Source organism: Pollicipes pollicipes, unplaced genomic scaffold (assembly GCF_011947565.3).
Source record: "Pollicipes pollicipes isolate AB1234 unplaced genomic scaffold, Ppol_2.1 Scaffold_4295;HRSCAF=5057_pilon_pilon_pilon, whole genome shotgun sequence".
Classification (NCBI taxonomy): domain Eukaryota; kingdom Metazoa; phylum Arthropoda; class Thecostraca; order Pollicipedomorpha; family Pollicipedidae; genus Pollicipes; species Pollicipes pollicipes.
The window spans coordinates 2,135,663-2,151,454 of NW_023596461.1; the positions used below are offsets into that span (position 1 = coordinate 2,135,663).

A 15,792-nucleotide genomic window follows, 5' to 3' on the forward strand; every position below is an offset into this window, starting at 1 on the left:
AAAATTTGAGATGTTGGCTTACATTTTACACGGGATAGTCTGGCTATTTGTTACATACTAACATTTAACTCATATTATAATTGCTATGCAGCTTGGAGTATCCCTGTGTTAAAAATATAGTGCATATATACAGTACAGTCATTTGCTAGTCAGCAAACCATGACAACTATAGAAAACATCTATTTAAAGTGGCCATGAGTGACCACTTCAAGAAATTTGGGGCAAATAATCAAGAATATGGAACAAAATAAGCCCATTGCATACCTTGTGGTATAGTAATTTGTGTTATGACAAAATTCTATGGATTAAAACAGAAAAGGGCTAACTCTGGTTACCAATCATGTGTTGAAAGCAGGTAAGGCAAGCAATTGCTTGGTCCACAGGAGACGTACTGGCTTCTTCCTGCTCCCACAAAACAAAAAGTCGGTACCTTTTGCGTGGTTTGCTGGCAGACAGAGTCATCCCACTCACCCCCAAATATAAATAGCAATCATGCCCACCAACCTACGAGATAAACATATGAAACAAGTTAGGGGTGTGCATGATATACACCTCCAGAGGGCAGAATTTCGCCATCAAACATTTCTGTATTAACTGCGTCAGGTCTGTCCCGAAGCTCTGCATGACAGCATTAAGATAGCCTTGTCAGGTAGCCTTTTGAGTTAGACGCTGGAAATACTTATATTGATCATTATTGAGCACCGCCATGAACCAATATAAGGGTTAAACGAGGGTTTAAGAGGGCAAAAATGGCGGTAGAAATAAGTTCCGTGCTTCAAATTTTGTCCTCCATTCCCTGTGAATTGTTCACTCTTGGGTGCATATCAAACATGTTTGGGCGGCTGGCGAATTAATCCAATTTATGCATGAAATATGCACAAGTTTGCAGTTGGGGCATCTTGCAGAGAAATTGGTCAGCATTTTAAGCAACAGATGGTACCTCTAAAGGCAATAAAAAGGGAGGAAGAATAAAGTGGTATCTCACTCGTATGATACTAAAAAAAACAAAAGTAGTTAAATAACTATAAAGACTGATACTTTTTTGGCAAAATTTCTGTAATCACCTGGTTTGACTTAAAGTCTGTTGACATGAGAGCTCAGATGGTAATATTCATCTTGTAAATTTCATTTAGAAGACATCTCTTGAATTTTTCACTCCTGCATTTCGGGAGTGGCGCACTTTAGTGGTCAAGTTCCTTCGGGAAAAAAAGAAATACGTGGGGTAAAATTCTCTACCAGGCCTTGCTGGTGGCTGCACCAGGCTCTGCCTTCGTGGTATGGCGGTGAGACCAAAAAAATAGGGGATGCGTGAAAACCTTGCATTTAGCATACAGCTGCCGATTATGATGCATTTTGTAAACAAATCAAACTTACTACGTGCAAGCGGCTGGAGTCGATGGGGTTCTTGGGCTGGGAGGTAGCTGGAGCGATTGCTCCGCGGGTACATAGGCATGATTCAGATGTAGGGGAGGCAGGACATAGCCATAGGTGTCCAGGTTCTGTGGAGCCTCGTTTATGCTTGGTGGCTTCAAGTGAGCTCGGTTTTGGATGACATGTGAAAACCTCAGAAAGAGACATAGGGGTTTGGCATGTGCGATTAGGCAATGTCAGGCAGGAGTGAAAATTTCACATAAAAGACGGGGAAAAGGAGTGAATGATTCCTGATCATAGGGTGTTGCTTTACACCCAAAGTCGGCAATTCTAGGACACTGCCCAAATCAATCCAACTTTCAAACTGTGACAAATTTGAGCGGCGCTATAGTGGTTTTGGCCGCGGGGCACATTCGCGTCATGGGCGTGCAGAGTCGGCGTGTGACTGGACCGAAATTCGTATTAGATCAAAGTTATATACGTCGGGAAATAAGCTACTCCTATGCTGCTTTGGGAGGGAGCAATACGTACCTGTAAAATATGTTTCATTGAAAGACTCGTTTCTAAATTCACTGCATGACTTTCTTGGCTAAAACTTCATCACTTTACGTGCGCTATTGCCGTTCCTACGATTATGCCAAACGCACTCCCTGTTTGGAGAAGACTCAGTGAAAAAGCGAAATTGGCATAACGAACAGCGCGTCCATTGGACAAAGCGCAAGCGCAGACATGCGCTTATTATGAATTTAATCAGCGAAAGGGAAGAACTTGCGTTGTGCGCTGTAGCTCGCGACACTTACGCTTCTTTTACGTTGCGGATTAGACTTGTTCGGCACTTGCACTTATCTCCGAGAAAAAAATCCAAAATTTTTGGCAATTGGGGGAGATTATGGCAACTGTATTTTTCGGGATGGTGGGTATTCCTATTTCGAATCCAAAGTGCAAAAAACCAAAGTGCAGAAAGTGCACTTGCGCCGCTTTTTGCTTTGCACGGCAGCTTTATTGACTAAGGAGGTAACGCCACGTCGGCTTAAAATTTCATGCTGGTGGCAGCATCTGCTGCCACCACAAGGCTAATGAAGTGGCAATATTCCCGCGACCTTTTTGCGGCGTTATGCATGCCTGTGTGACCTTCAATTAGTATGCACGCAATTGTATGCGCAAGTTCGCGGGCGCCAAGGTCACATCAGAGGTTAATTTTTAGTCTTAAAAAGGACAAGACTTTGACGTGCACAGAATGATCATGAGGAAAAGCCGCTCTCAGCATACCAACGGTGACGTCGTCCGCTGCGCATGCGCGGGACTAGCCCATCCGCTGAAGTGTCGCCGACAGCTCTGGGGGCGCAGCCGGAGGCAGGGAGGGTGTGCCGCTGCACCCGCGCGGCGGACGCGGCGAGAGTGTCTCCCCGGCGTGGGACGCGGCCGGGCGCTCGCCACGCCGGAGCCCACGGATGCGGAGAAATGGCTTAGTTTCCTGGCCCATTTTGGATCTCATTCCGCCGTGTTGGCAGTCTTTGGGTCGGGTGTCTTGGAAGATACTAGGAAGCGACGAATATCTCTCTGTGCTGTAGACATTGACTTTCTTTTTAGCATTCGATAGTATGAACAGCATGCGCGATGTAATACGGTCTCGACTGTATTGCGGTGGGGCGGAACTCCCGTGTGGTCTCCCTATGATGGCGTCCACTCTGGGTCGATGCACGCCTGGTCGCGCTACTCCATGGCAGCTCTGATGTCATTATCTTGCAGCCCGGATTGGGACGGGCTACTCAGCTCCACCCTGTGCAGTGGTATGCGGAGATCGACGATCGGATCCCAAACCGACAGCCGAGCATCCCATTTGTCGGGGGCAGGCCCTGCTCCATCAAGTGAGCTCCAATGGCCATGTTGAAGGCCGAGGCACGGGGTATCCCGGTTGACGCGTCGTGCGGTCCCGACCTGCACTTCTGACAGCTCTTATCGAGTCCTAACAGCAGTGATTGACCGTGCGATCAGATCGCGGTCCCTGGTGCTGCGGGCCTGCACCCGCCCATCGGATGGCAGGTTCGGTTTGCTGATAATGATGTGATCCATCAGGGTTAGGTTAGATCCAGTGTGACTCGAAGAGGTAATGCGCTGACTCACCTGTCTGATCAGCTGGATACAGAGCACCACCCCGGGTTTATCGGAATGTCACAAGCCGGAGCTGGTGTCACCAAGGACACATCTGGGCCTGCCTCTTGACATGATGAATGTCAGCTGATCCCGCACATCATCGATGACTGGGGCTGTTGCTCCACCAGGGCCGTAGGCCACACTGACGAGGAGAAACCTTCGGCCGTTCAGCTGGAGCCAGAGCCTCCAGTCAATGTCCACATTGATGAAGAGAAACCTTCGGCGGTTCAGGTGGAGCCAGAGCCTCCAGTCAAGGTCCACACTGATGATGAGAAACTTTCGGCGGTTCAGCTGGAGCTAGAGCCTCCAGTCAAGGTCCACACTGACGAGGAGAAACCTTCGGCCGTTCAGCTGGAGCCAGAACCTCCAATCAAGCTCTTGTGGGTGGCACGAGCAGGGATTTCACTCACAGCGTGTTACGGTGTGAGATAGCGACACGCTCTCCAGGTCTTCCCGTCTTTCGATCTCTCCTGCATGAGACGCATCCCGGGAACAGCAGTATGCAGCCGTCGATGGGCTCAGTGAGCCACGCTTCTCGGAGGTACAGTATGTCCATTCGCTCAGAGGCAAGGAGGTGATTCACCTCATCCTGACGAGAGACCTCACGCTAGGTTGACTGATTTTTAGCGTGGTTGTGGGTGCAGAATTATGCAGCGTCTGGGCTTGCCTGGATGTGTCTGCGTCATTGTAGGCAAGTTCAAGCGGTTACTTTGCTCGCAAAAACTGCTTAAAACCAAAGAGGCGGATAAAAACAATTTCAGTTTGAATGCTTGTGCTTCTGAACGCTGCATGCATTAAAGATTTCGTACCGAAAAAATAGTTTTAAAAAAATGGCACGCCACCGACTTTATTTCACTAGCAAACTGGTGCATGGACGTGCGGCATGTTTCTGAGGAGGGATGCAATCTTGTATTCAGTTGTGGGCTTCACCCCCTCCCCAAGCTTAGGTTTCAGTCCTCTGATACGCAATTTAAGTAGAAAGTGGGCCAAACCCATGTAGAAACCCGTTTATTAGGGTGTTTTGGGGCTAGACTGAGTCATTTTTTCACAACTTGGCCCGCCTCAACTTATTTTGTGTTAGTGCGCCCAAAATACTGAGTATATTGAGAATGTACTAAGTAATGAAAATTAACTAAGCCGTTAGATTAAATGTCCTGATCGTATTATGGAGTGGTCGCCACTGAGACTTGAATCTTCCCCAGCTAAGATGGGTTTAAACATCTGTCGTCATTTTTTGAATTGCTAGTGTGATATCTTTCCCACCAGCTTCCGCGCTGCGGCATAGAATATGCGAAGAACACTGGCCTTTCCCTGCCTGGGGAGTGCACTGTGCACTTGTGCCAGCGGGAAGTCGAACCGGGCAGATAAAGTTGTACTATCACGCTGCGCATTTTTCTCCGAATGGTAACAGAACCGGGAACCCATCACCCTCTACCATGGGACCCATCTATTCCGTGGGACCCATCACTCTATGCCGTGGAACCCATCACTCTATGCCGTGGGACCCATCACTCCATGCCGTGGTACCCATCATCTATGCCGTGATACCCATCATCTATGCCGTGGGACCCTTCACTTTGAAGTATAGGAAAGGACAGAAATGTATGTTTGAGGAAGGCCTGAAACCCCCAACAGCAAGCGGAGGGTAAAGAAATTTGACGGTTTCCAATCTATAGGAATAAGTTACCCATTCTCATCAGAGCCCATCAGAGGACATGCTTGGCATTCACGTTACTGAATGTGACAAGCGCAAGCTCATGTGTGGAAGTGACTGGGTAACATTCATGGGGACTACAAAACTAATTTGCAAAGATTATCCGTGGCAGGATAATCAAACCGGAGACCTATGACATCGCTCGACCCCGGCATCTAGCGGCCGTCTCCGCGCAACGCTGCTGGGGGGCCACCGCTCACCGAACTCAGTCGCGTCCCAGCCGGCGACGAAGACCTCCTGGTTGTCCAGGTCGGAGGCGGGGCGGGAGGAATCGGAGATGCACAGCGGCTTCATCACGGCTGTAAGCGGAGAGCTTGATTGCAAAAAGCTATCGATGCTCGATGATGCAGACCCCAGCCATCGGTAACACTATCAGCAGGCGTGTGACTGAAACCAGGGTCAGCACAGACGGAGACAAACATGACGACTAAGAACGCATCTTAAACAGAGGATACAAAAACATGACGACTAAGAACGCATCTTAAACAGAGCGTACAGAAACATGACGGCTTGAAACCCGTGAAAATAAGTTGTCTATTCTAATGAGAATCAATCATAGGACATGCTTGACACAAACGCCACTGAATGTGAATAGTTCACGTCCAGGTGTGAAAGTACTTGGGCAACATTCATGTGGACTGTAAAGTGACTTTACAAGGAGCCTTGTATGTGTTACTGTGGCAATGTCCACCAATTGAAAAGCCCAGCAGTTACACCGGTTTGTTTCGTTACACGTCACGAGTTTACCATTCTTTATTTGCCAGTCTGAAATCAGGGAAGTCACAACGTTAACCGTGGTGAAGCACTAACTCCAAACGCCGATGTTTGGTAAGATACTGTACACTTATAGCACACACATTTGCGTCAACACCGTGATGGCTGGATGAGAATCCCTACAAGTCATCCATAAAAGACAAGGTGGTGAGGAGAGAAGTGGAGGGGGGGGGGGGGGGCGTTAAGGCTCGATGCCGACGGCTAGCATATAGGATTGATTACAGATTACATTTAGGCGTAATGCTTACGTAGCGTGATAGAGTGAATAAGTGAATAAAAAGGTGTGCAAATGAATGCTACCCCTGGAAGACTAGGTGGTAGGATCGCAATGTAAGCCGTTCAAGAAAAACACGTCAACTGTCGTAAAATAAATTGTCGTTAGTTGCAAGAGGTAAAAGAAGAAGTTGACGGCGTTCACTCTGACCCAGATGCGGGCGTCATAGCCTCGGGATACGATTAGCTGTTTTATGGGCGCAATAATAGTCAGCTGTTTGCGAGGCCTTACGTGATATTGAGATGCGCTCCGTGAGCTTGATGAGGGCAATGTCATTGAAAATGCCTTTTCCATTTCCTCTGACGACCCGCCTGAATTCCGGATGTTTTACAGTTTTCTCCACATTGTACACTCTGGGTGGGTGCTGAAAATGGTCATCTGTGCTAGTGGCGGGGTGCAAGTCGCCCAGAAGTACCTTCACTCTGCAACGTAACACGGAATCCGGTTACGGCATAATCATTTACGCAAGGTCTGATGCAAGGAGAACGCATATCGACGGGCCGCATTGCACACTCATCGCTATTCGGATTCGTATGGGTTGCAGCAGGGACACAAACGGAAACGCCGTACACTGATTTTGCACAAGTCTGTTGATCATTAAGCTCTGGCATTTCAGGCACTTAGCAAGCAATGCTAGCACGACCAGCTACAAAACATTTTCCGGCACCAGTTCAACGCATTGGCGAAAATGAAACCACGTGGTGATATTTACAGAGCACTCCTATTGTCCAGACGGCGTGTATAGAGGCTGGCCCAGGCTGGGGCCGAGCCAGCCCCGGGTCTCGGCCCGAGGTGACGTGTGAAGTGGCTTGAAGAGAACTGGCACGTGGGGCAAACCGCTCTCAAGGTGTTTTTTTTTTCTCGGGAAAGTGAGTGATGACATTACCGCATGACGACAGCGTATGACGTGTATGACATATTACGTGATAAGCTCGAATGGGGCTCCGCGCAATACCCGGTACTAGTCAGCTGAATTCGCAGTCAAATAGAGACGCCGCAAAATGGATCCAGATCCTGAAACAAAGCCCTCGGATCGTCACATCGATGCAGCGCAGTTTGCTCGAAAGTAGATAAATGACCCCAATAGCACTCGCCTGCTAGTTGTTGGAAACTTGTTGGCTGGCTGATAGGAATTAGAAAATAAATGTTGGAGGCACGATATTTGGGCGTTCACCATCATCAGGTGAGTAGAGGGGGGGGGGGGGGGGAATAAAAAGAGGAAAAGAAGGTGACACACCTGTGCCACCCCTGCTACTGCCGGCGCAGGACTGGCGCTTCCAAACTTACCGCCAATTTCACGCCAGTCCCGCCATTTGTTGTTGACACGACAGCTGAATGGAATTCCGATAGATGGTGGTACACAGCTAAAGGGCTCCAAGCAAGGCGGGTCAGCTGTCAATGGCTGTGTCTAACTTCAGATAGTGCTCCTTCGTAAGGAGATATTCGAACATGTTCCTGTCAGCGCACTTCTCACACCTGCGTAGAGTCCTGGTATGCAGATGGATGGTGAGCGGTTCGTTCAGGCGGCTGACAGACCAATGGTCATCGAATGGTGTGCCGGCGGCTTCCTTCTCGGCATCACGCGCAGACATTCAATGAAATGTTGCGTGCCCTTCGTTCCGTACGGCCAAAATAAATGTGCTGACAAGTCGTATCAAGTCCGGCACGTGACGTTCTTGGTTGTACTTCGCTCCTCCAGCCTGGCCTTGGGGTTGGCGCATGCTCGATACCCAGATAGGAGAGCAAAGTCGCCACAGCACAGAACGCAGTGAATATTCCTCCATGTGATTTCGGTTGGTTTATGTGGTCCTAGGCTGAGGCCCAGATAAGCGTATGACGCTTTGCACCTGTTTCTCCAGATGGTACACTATCATGCATTTGGTACTGTGGTCTCTATGGGACGGCTGTTGTTTGTTTTCCACTGTTATTTCGCCGTCGCAGCACTTCATTAGTCAGTCACTGTCATGCGGATCATGGGACAACTGTGTTCTGAAATGCTTCCGAATTTTGAGAACGCTTTCTTGTTGCGCTGCTCCCTCGGATGACGCTCTGGTGGGTCGGAAACGTAAACGGAACCGGATGGGGGATGCCGTCATCACTTTAATGTACAGTTTGTGCTGTAGTTGCCATCGCTTTGAACTGTTACGAACACGTCACAAATGGAATGACTTTGTGTTTGGACACTGCAGAGCATTATCATCGCATCACCATTCACACCACCAACACCATCCAACTGCGCACCAGATATCGACACTCAGTTCAGTCTTCACCACTAGATGGCCATGTCGGCGTCAAACCAGAGGGAAGTTTGGAACCACCATTCCAGCGCCGGCGATTACAAAGGTACGGCAGGTGTGTCAGTTCCTATTCTTCTTTTTTTTCTTCCCCTTTCCACCCACCTGATCATATGGAGGTAGAAAGGGGCGAACGCCGAGAAGACACACCCCCTTCCCCAGCCTAGCGAACGCCAAGAATTGACATCCTCCAAGTCTCGTTCCAATATTCTGCTGCCAGCTTTCAGCTCTTGAACACTCGTAAACACCTGGATAGCGTTGTCGATGTCCACGAGGCAAGTCACAACTAGCAGGCTATGACCAGCAAGCTATGACCAGCAGGCTATGACCAGCAAGCTATGACCAGCAGGCTATGGCCGGCGAGAGCTAGGAATACAACTCGGAATTCAGCATATAAGTTCAGAAATTTGGGAAAATTCGACGAGTATTATAACTAAAATAGCAAAGATCGTTTGTGACGTCCAACTCACGGGCCGGCGCTGTTGATGCATTGCGCGGCTGTGAGTATCCAGCGGTCGTTGATGATGGCGCCTCCGCACCGGCTGATCGGCTCAGACGAGTATTGCAGCAGCGCCATCCAGGGGAAGTCGGTCACGCTGCTCACCGGCAGGCCGTTGGCGTTGATGCGAGGGCGGGAGAAGGTCGACAGTACCACAGTCGCGCGGCGAGACGAAGCGTCGACACTTCGCTCCTGCACTGGCGGTTTGTCCCGTGCAGCACTGAGGACGGGGAGAGGGAACGATCGGATGTAGTCGCACTTTCGTGTGTGACAGACAGGAAAGAGATGATGACCAACGGCCCGTCACGACGTGTACCAGCCATAGTGGCAGGACTGCTTCCCCGACTGTGCGTTTGGTGGTTAAGCAGCTGTATATGCTAAATGGGCTCGCCCGGGGATGTGTACTAGAGCATGGTCAGCCCGCACACACGTTCTATCATATGACGTCTACAAAGAGGCCCAGCTCATCTCTGTGCACAATCGGGCACTCTCGGCATGTGTACTCATCATGACCAAAGTGCCTCCACGTCTGGCGCGCGATGCGGATTCCTATGGTGGGATTTAGTCGCCTCACTCGGCCATGTGGGCAATGGTGGAGATAGAGAGGGGTCTATCTGCCTTCAGATGGAGAGGGGGTCTATCTGCAGCTTTAAACAAGGCACTTATTGCTTTAACCGGCTAGTTCGCGCATTCCAAACCGGTCGGGAGAGGTGGGGTTGGTGGGCGTGCGGGGGAGGTGGTGTGGCCAAATTATGTTTGGGCTGAGAAAGGTAACTGTCCAGGAGGCGCCGAGAAGTGGGCGTTGGCAGCAAGGTGATGTTGCTACATGCACTGAGCAAAACAAGATTTGACGTAGTGGGTAAAACATGGTCAGTGTTAGTACTGACATGAAGTGTTTGGGCACTACTAAGAGACTGAGATCTCACGTCTGTCGTTTGAGTAGTGTTGCGCGAATGTGTTCTCTGTGTAGAACATTTCTCTAGACAGTGCGACCGATTATGTGATCCAGCTCACACTCAGAGCGTACATGCATATGTATGCATAATGCATAGCCTACGCTAACTGAGGTGTGTACTACGTTGAAGGAAAATCTTAATATGATCCATCCTCTGGAGGAAAAGACTTGAAAGCGATGGGAAACGCTGGTCTAATTCCTGTTTTCCATGGAAATATGCGCGGTACAAACATCGCAGCACACATGTTCGTCGGGAACTAGCAACTAAAGAGGTGACGTGATCATCCAGAGCACGTAAGGGTGACAGGGAGTTGAACGCAGCTCTCGGGCACGAAACCTGGGGTCGTGGATACCTTCACTAGCCTGCCAGCAGATCAAATGTCCTCGTTTGTTTAAAAAAGACGGAACAAAAGGAAGCCTTACCACCCGTGTCGTTGATCCCCCCGTCCCGCACACGGACCGCTGCTGAAGAGCGATGCTCCTGTTCCGGAGTGAGGCGCACTGGTTCAAAAGGCTGCACACTCCTGGATTACCCGTCGAATCCACGCATGGCGTGCCCTTGTCATCGTCAATGAAAACGACTGAAATGGGCGGGTGTAAGGTCAGACAGCGTGCCGGTAACTCTATGACGACATTAAGCTATTCATGTTGGCTGGAAGGAGAAAGAAAGACAAGAGAGAGAAGAAGAGAGAGAGAGAGAGAGAGAGAAGATGAGAGAGAGAGTTAGAGGAGAGAGAGAGAGAGAGAGAGATAGAGATAGAGAGAGAGAGAGAGAGATAGAGAGTAGAGAGAGAGAGAGAGACAGAGAGAGAGATAGAGAGAGCGCAGAGAGAGAGTAGAGAGAGATAGAGAGAGAGAGAGAAGAAGAGAGAGAGAGAGAAGATAGAGAGAGAAGAGAAGAAGAGATGAGCGAGGAGAGAGAGAGAGAGAGCGAAGAAAGTAGAGAAGATAGAGAAGAGAGCGACGGAGAGAGATATAGAGAGAGAGAGAGAGAGAGAGAGATGAGAGAGAGATAGAGAGAAAGAGAGAGAGAGAGAGAGAGGAATAGAGTAGAAAGAGAGTAGAGAGGAGCGATGATAGAGAGAGAGAGAAGAGAAGAGAGAGAGAGAGAGAGAGAGAGAGAGAGAGAGAGAGAGAGAGAGAGAAAGCATCAGATATGATGAAGTGAGCTGACTTGTAACTGTGTGCTTTTAAGTGCAAAATGCTGTTTACACAACACAATTTCACTTTTTAGTGAATATGCTCCGTTTGATTATGCATCATCATCAAACAGCGATGCATTGCATCATGGAACGTACGTATAACGTCAGAGTGACTGCCAAACTGGCTGTGCAAAATTGCCACTGTATCAAATGAGCAGACTCACATGGCCTCCTTCACCTTGTTGAGAGGTGTCGCACTAATCGATGTGCTGTTTGCAAAAGCCAAAGATCGTTATGCTGTGCGTGTTTTGGCCCTTTTTCGTGGTGTTTCGCACATTCGTCCTGTAATCTTATAATTTATTTCACATACTCGTCCACGGCGCTGCTCGTAAGCTATTTGATTTCCATTCTTATTCCCGTCATAGCTCGTATCACTGCTCAACTTCCTGTAGCACAAAACGTTATTCGTTTCCGAAACTTGCACTGAAACCACTACATTGGTTGAAGCCAAACTGTTGTCCGTTGATGCCAAAAATTGTGCCGCCCTAAGCCAGTAACGGGTAGCTCGATGACCACATATTGACCTCGAGCACTTCATGTCAAATGAGGGGCATTGTTCGCAAGCCGTTTGTATGGCGTCATGCGGGCCTGGCTGACTTTGAAAAGATGGGCAAATCAGAGGGCCTTAGGTCTTTAAAGTCTTTAAAAGGACAGGGCTGGGAAGTGCACTGCACAATCTTCAAGATGGATGTCTCAGTTTAAGCCCTCACACAAATGTGGAACACTCCCGTTTAGCCACTAGCAAAGGAGCAAATTCTTCAACGACGAAAACGTAAAACTTGTACGATTCAGGTTGACAACATGGTATATTTCACGGATCCTACGGTGATTGTGCACTCGTCATTAAGGCTGAATTATTACTGGAAACCCCTTCATCGCGTGTCAAATCAATTAGTGATATCACCCTGCTAATCAAAGACCCATTGACAGAAGAAACAACAGTTGTTCACGTTTCAAATTTGCGTTTAGCTCATCTGAATGATCCATGGCAAAACGTGTCAAATAGGCCTGGTCACATGACTCAAAAGTTCAAAAGGATGCATAAATCAATGTATTTCCCTCCGTTTTCATTCGCCCAGACTTCAAAATTACCCACTGGATTTTTCACGGATCCATTTCCGCCTGTCGAATCAGCTTCAGGTTGTAATTCTGACACTTGTAGTGGCTGAACACCAACTCCAAAAACCAAAAGCCATGCGTCAGGCTGGCCGTCGTAGCAAACCGACGAAGACAAGATCTCTCTGTCAGAACTTTCTCGTTGGGCAAAATATGACAAAGAGAAGAGACTTATCTTGCCGAATTGGCAAAATCAATTTAAAAAACGAACTCAAACCACCTAAAGTATCTCACCCAGAATTAGTTTCTGAGGATGGGGTACCTAGCACAAAAGATTCACGAGAGGAGTAGGAAAAATAATGATAGAAGGAAGTTGGAATGAAGAATGTCCACTGGGCAAAATGCCTTGCAATTCGGACACAGAAGCTTCTGACATCAGTACAATTCAGACGTGCAACATGCTACAGGTAGGACAGTAAGGATAGCAAGGCTGGTTTGTTAAAACACATGCTGCCAGCGAAGAACACCGTGACACAAATGTTAGAAAGACGAAACACAAATGTTTCTAACATTGTAAGTTTACCATCCTGTAACATGCTACCGCACACTCACTCTGGCCGTGAACAGACGCATTTTAGCTTTTTCACTTGTAATCATCGTTATATCCGGAAACGTCATCAAATTCACCCTGTTTGGGATGAAAGGCCCGGCCAGACCGGCTAACAGCTTCATTCGCCTGCACCTCTGTCAACAGTCATGCGCCGATCTATCCAGGCTGGACTTTCTGCCGCTCGCTCCTCACCAGCATCCCCGCCTGCTTCAAAAGGACTGATGACCACATGCCAACTCCATTCTGGACCTGGTGAAGTAAAGGTGCAACGATCTGGAGTCTAAGCCCTTGTCCGGTGACTGAACTCTGGTTCGGACGATGGTACGTAGGAGTCGCTCTACAACCCCGCCTGGACTTGCACTGAAGTGACCCTGGTGCCTATGACCTATCGCGCACGTGAAACCCTGGTCGCTGTGATTCTACCGTCGCAACAACATCCCTTCCATCACCCAGTAGCGTATCAAGGAAGCTCCGCTGCACTGTCGTCAATGGAAGCGCATAGAAGGCCTGCAGCGCAACACAGTCATGCCGCAAACGGCTACTTGCTGCAATGCGAGAATTAAAGCCAGTAGAGCGAATTTTACTCCATAATAATGATATTTGGTCATCTGCTGCAATAAGCGAATCTTGTATGTTACGAAGTTTGCATGGTATGAACCGCCTTCCTGTAAATCATAGCTGACATGTGTTAGTTTGCGCCAACCAGTGGAAACGACGAAAATTTAAACATGAGTTCAACATTTCATTCCAGGCACCCTGCGCTGTGACGCGGTAAGGCAAGGAAGTCCACTTCTTGGCGTCAAGAGGTCCATTTCGCGGGTCCGTGCCAGCCGCCCCCCGTTAGCCATACACAACCACTGGGGCATTCATTACGTATGTTTTGATGCAGCAGACCTGTACTAGCATGTATGATTTCTGCGCGGGGATGTTCTATGTGTTCAGATTTCTTGTGCTCAGCTCTGGACCCTCATCATTCCAGGAGGTACTGATTAAACGACCTATAGGGCAAACAGTGTTATGCTGACAGTGATCGACGTTTCAAGCTGCGCATAGGCTCACGTGTGCAGATGATTGAACAATCCGTCTATCACGGCCGACAGGACGAAATGTTACGTTCATTCAACTCTACATTACCAATAAATGTCAAAAACAAACAATTTTGCACTGAGTTAAAACAGACTCATGAATATACTCTGAGGTGACAATGAACACCCCTATATCTGCTTTTGGTAGGGCTGCATGATTTTATATTTGTTGGCATGTGATCTGAAATAATCCGCTTTCTGTAAAAATTGGCATTTGGCATGACCTTCTTCGGATCAGCTATTGCCCAAGCGGCGCCAAACATACAACTAGCCCCAAACCAAAACCAAAACAAATACCAAATCCAAAAAAAGCTGATGTTTTGTTGAGGCTCTGTTATTCTTAGTTGGCGTATATATGATAATATGTAAGAAATGCAATATTGTAAATATTCAAGGTCTTTAGCACCTTTGGATTTTTCGTTTCGTGAATTCCCTTTATATCACTCTATGATATTATCACTCTCATCACTCTGTGGACAATATCACATTGTCACAACAATGTGATATTTTAAATCTGCATAGTAAATTATGTTGAAATGTGGCAAGGTGAATGTGGTATTTGAACTTGGCATGCTAAATTGTGACGGTAAATCGAGGTTGCGGCCAACAAAACAGAAAAATGGGTTATCCTAGTCGAAAATGCCTAGAAGCCTCCGGGTCAGTCAGGAATCGAACCCACGCTTCCAATACGGAACCCGGACACGCATCCGACTGAGCAATGTCACCTTCTACATACCCGTAAAAAGCAGGAATTAAGAAAAGGTATATTCGAACTTTTTGGTCGCGGGTCTTTTTATCGCTCCGCCTGAATAATGGCAACGAGAACCCACAGCGCCTTTTTGGCCACCAGAGGATCATCCTCTAGCTCCCAATCCCTCTAAATTTCAAATATATTCCGAAACCATCTGCCCCGAAACGACGCAATGTAGCATCCGGCATGCGAGGCGTCAACTTACTTTGCCTCGACGACGTCACAGCTAGGCCAACGGCAATAAGAAAAAACGGCACCATCGCGCCCCCGCCGCCGCCAGGCCTCTGGGCTGCACTGCGCCGAGCTGGACAGCCGCGGCTCGGCTCACTTGACAACCGTCAGCCCGCCCCGGCGGCGGCCGCCGTCGGGCTCGGCCCGCCCCCGGACGCCTGGCCGCCGGCGGTTTGGGAAAATCCAGACACCACATGTGGCGGCTGGCTGGCGATCAGCGGAGGCTGACGATGTTCGGATTCGGATCATGTTCAATGTTCGGATCAGCGGAGGCTGACGATGTTCGGATACTGTTGCACGTCTGAGGCGCCGCGTGAGCTGACCGTGATGTCCGGTGCACTACAAATGGACACCCAAACTGACCCCAGATTTGTTGCCTTCACATAGCAATACTCGTGGATAAACCTGACCTGGGCTGATTGTTCACTCGCACACAAGTCGGGTGGGAGAGAGGGCGTCCGCATTTGGAGGACATTTCAAAACCATGATCTGGTTAGCCTAAGGCCTGTCAATAATACTCATAGCACAGTGAGTGCAACAGCTTCACCAACAATGTGTTGCGAGCTAATCAAACTGGCTTATTTTCTATTTCAAATCATGCATAACAGCACTTTTAGTAACTCCAGATGCCATTCAGTGCATGGGCGGCACTGGTGCACGCAAGACGGCGTTCAATTCTTTCCGAGGCCGAAGCATCCTTCGAAAAGACACTGTGCTGAACGCCGTATGGACGAAATCAAATCCATAGTGCAACGTTTCGCAGAATCGGCGTGATGATGTCCCCATATCTGCATACAATTTCTCTAAAAGAGCGCTTTAAGC

At 48.6% G+C, this 15,792-nt stretch overlaps 1 protein-coding gene across 1 annotated transcript in view; it reads right to left on the reverse strand.

Annotated features, from left to right (window-relative positions):
• LOC119096979 (CLIP domain-containing serine protease 14D) overlaps positions 1-15,027 on the reverse strand; it is a 20,021-nt gene extending 4,994 nt beyond the window's left edge. The window contains exons 1-5 of the mRNA XM_037219983.1: positions 14,945-15,027; positions 10,459-10,616; positions 9,052-9,300; positions 6,519-6,709; positions 5,440-5,538 (exon numbers count right to left, since the gene is read on the reverse strand). Coding sequence (XP_037075878.1) covers positions 5,440-5,538; positions 6,519-6,709; positions 9,052-9,158 — 397 coding nt within the window. The 5' untranslated portion in view covers positions 9,159-9,300; positions 10,459-10,616; positions 14,945-15,027. The remainder of the gene's footprint in view (positions 1-5,439; positions 5,539-6,518; positions 6,710-9,051; positions 9,301-10,458; positions 10,617-14,944) is intronic.
• Positions 15,028-15,792: the final 765 nt, after the last annotated feature.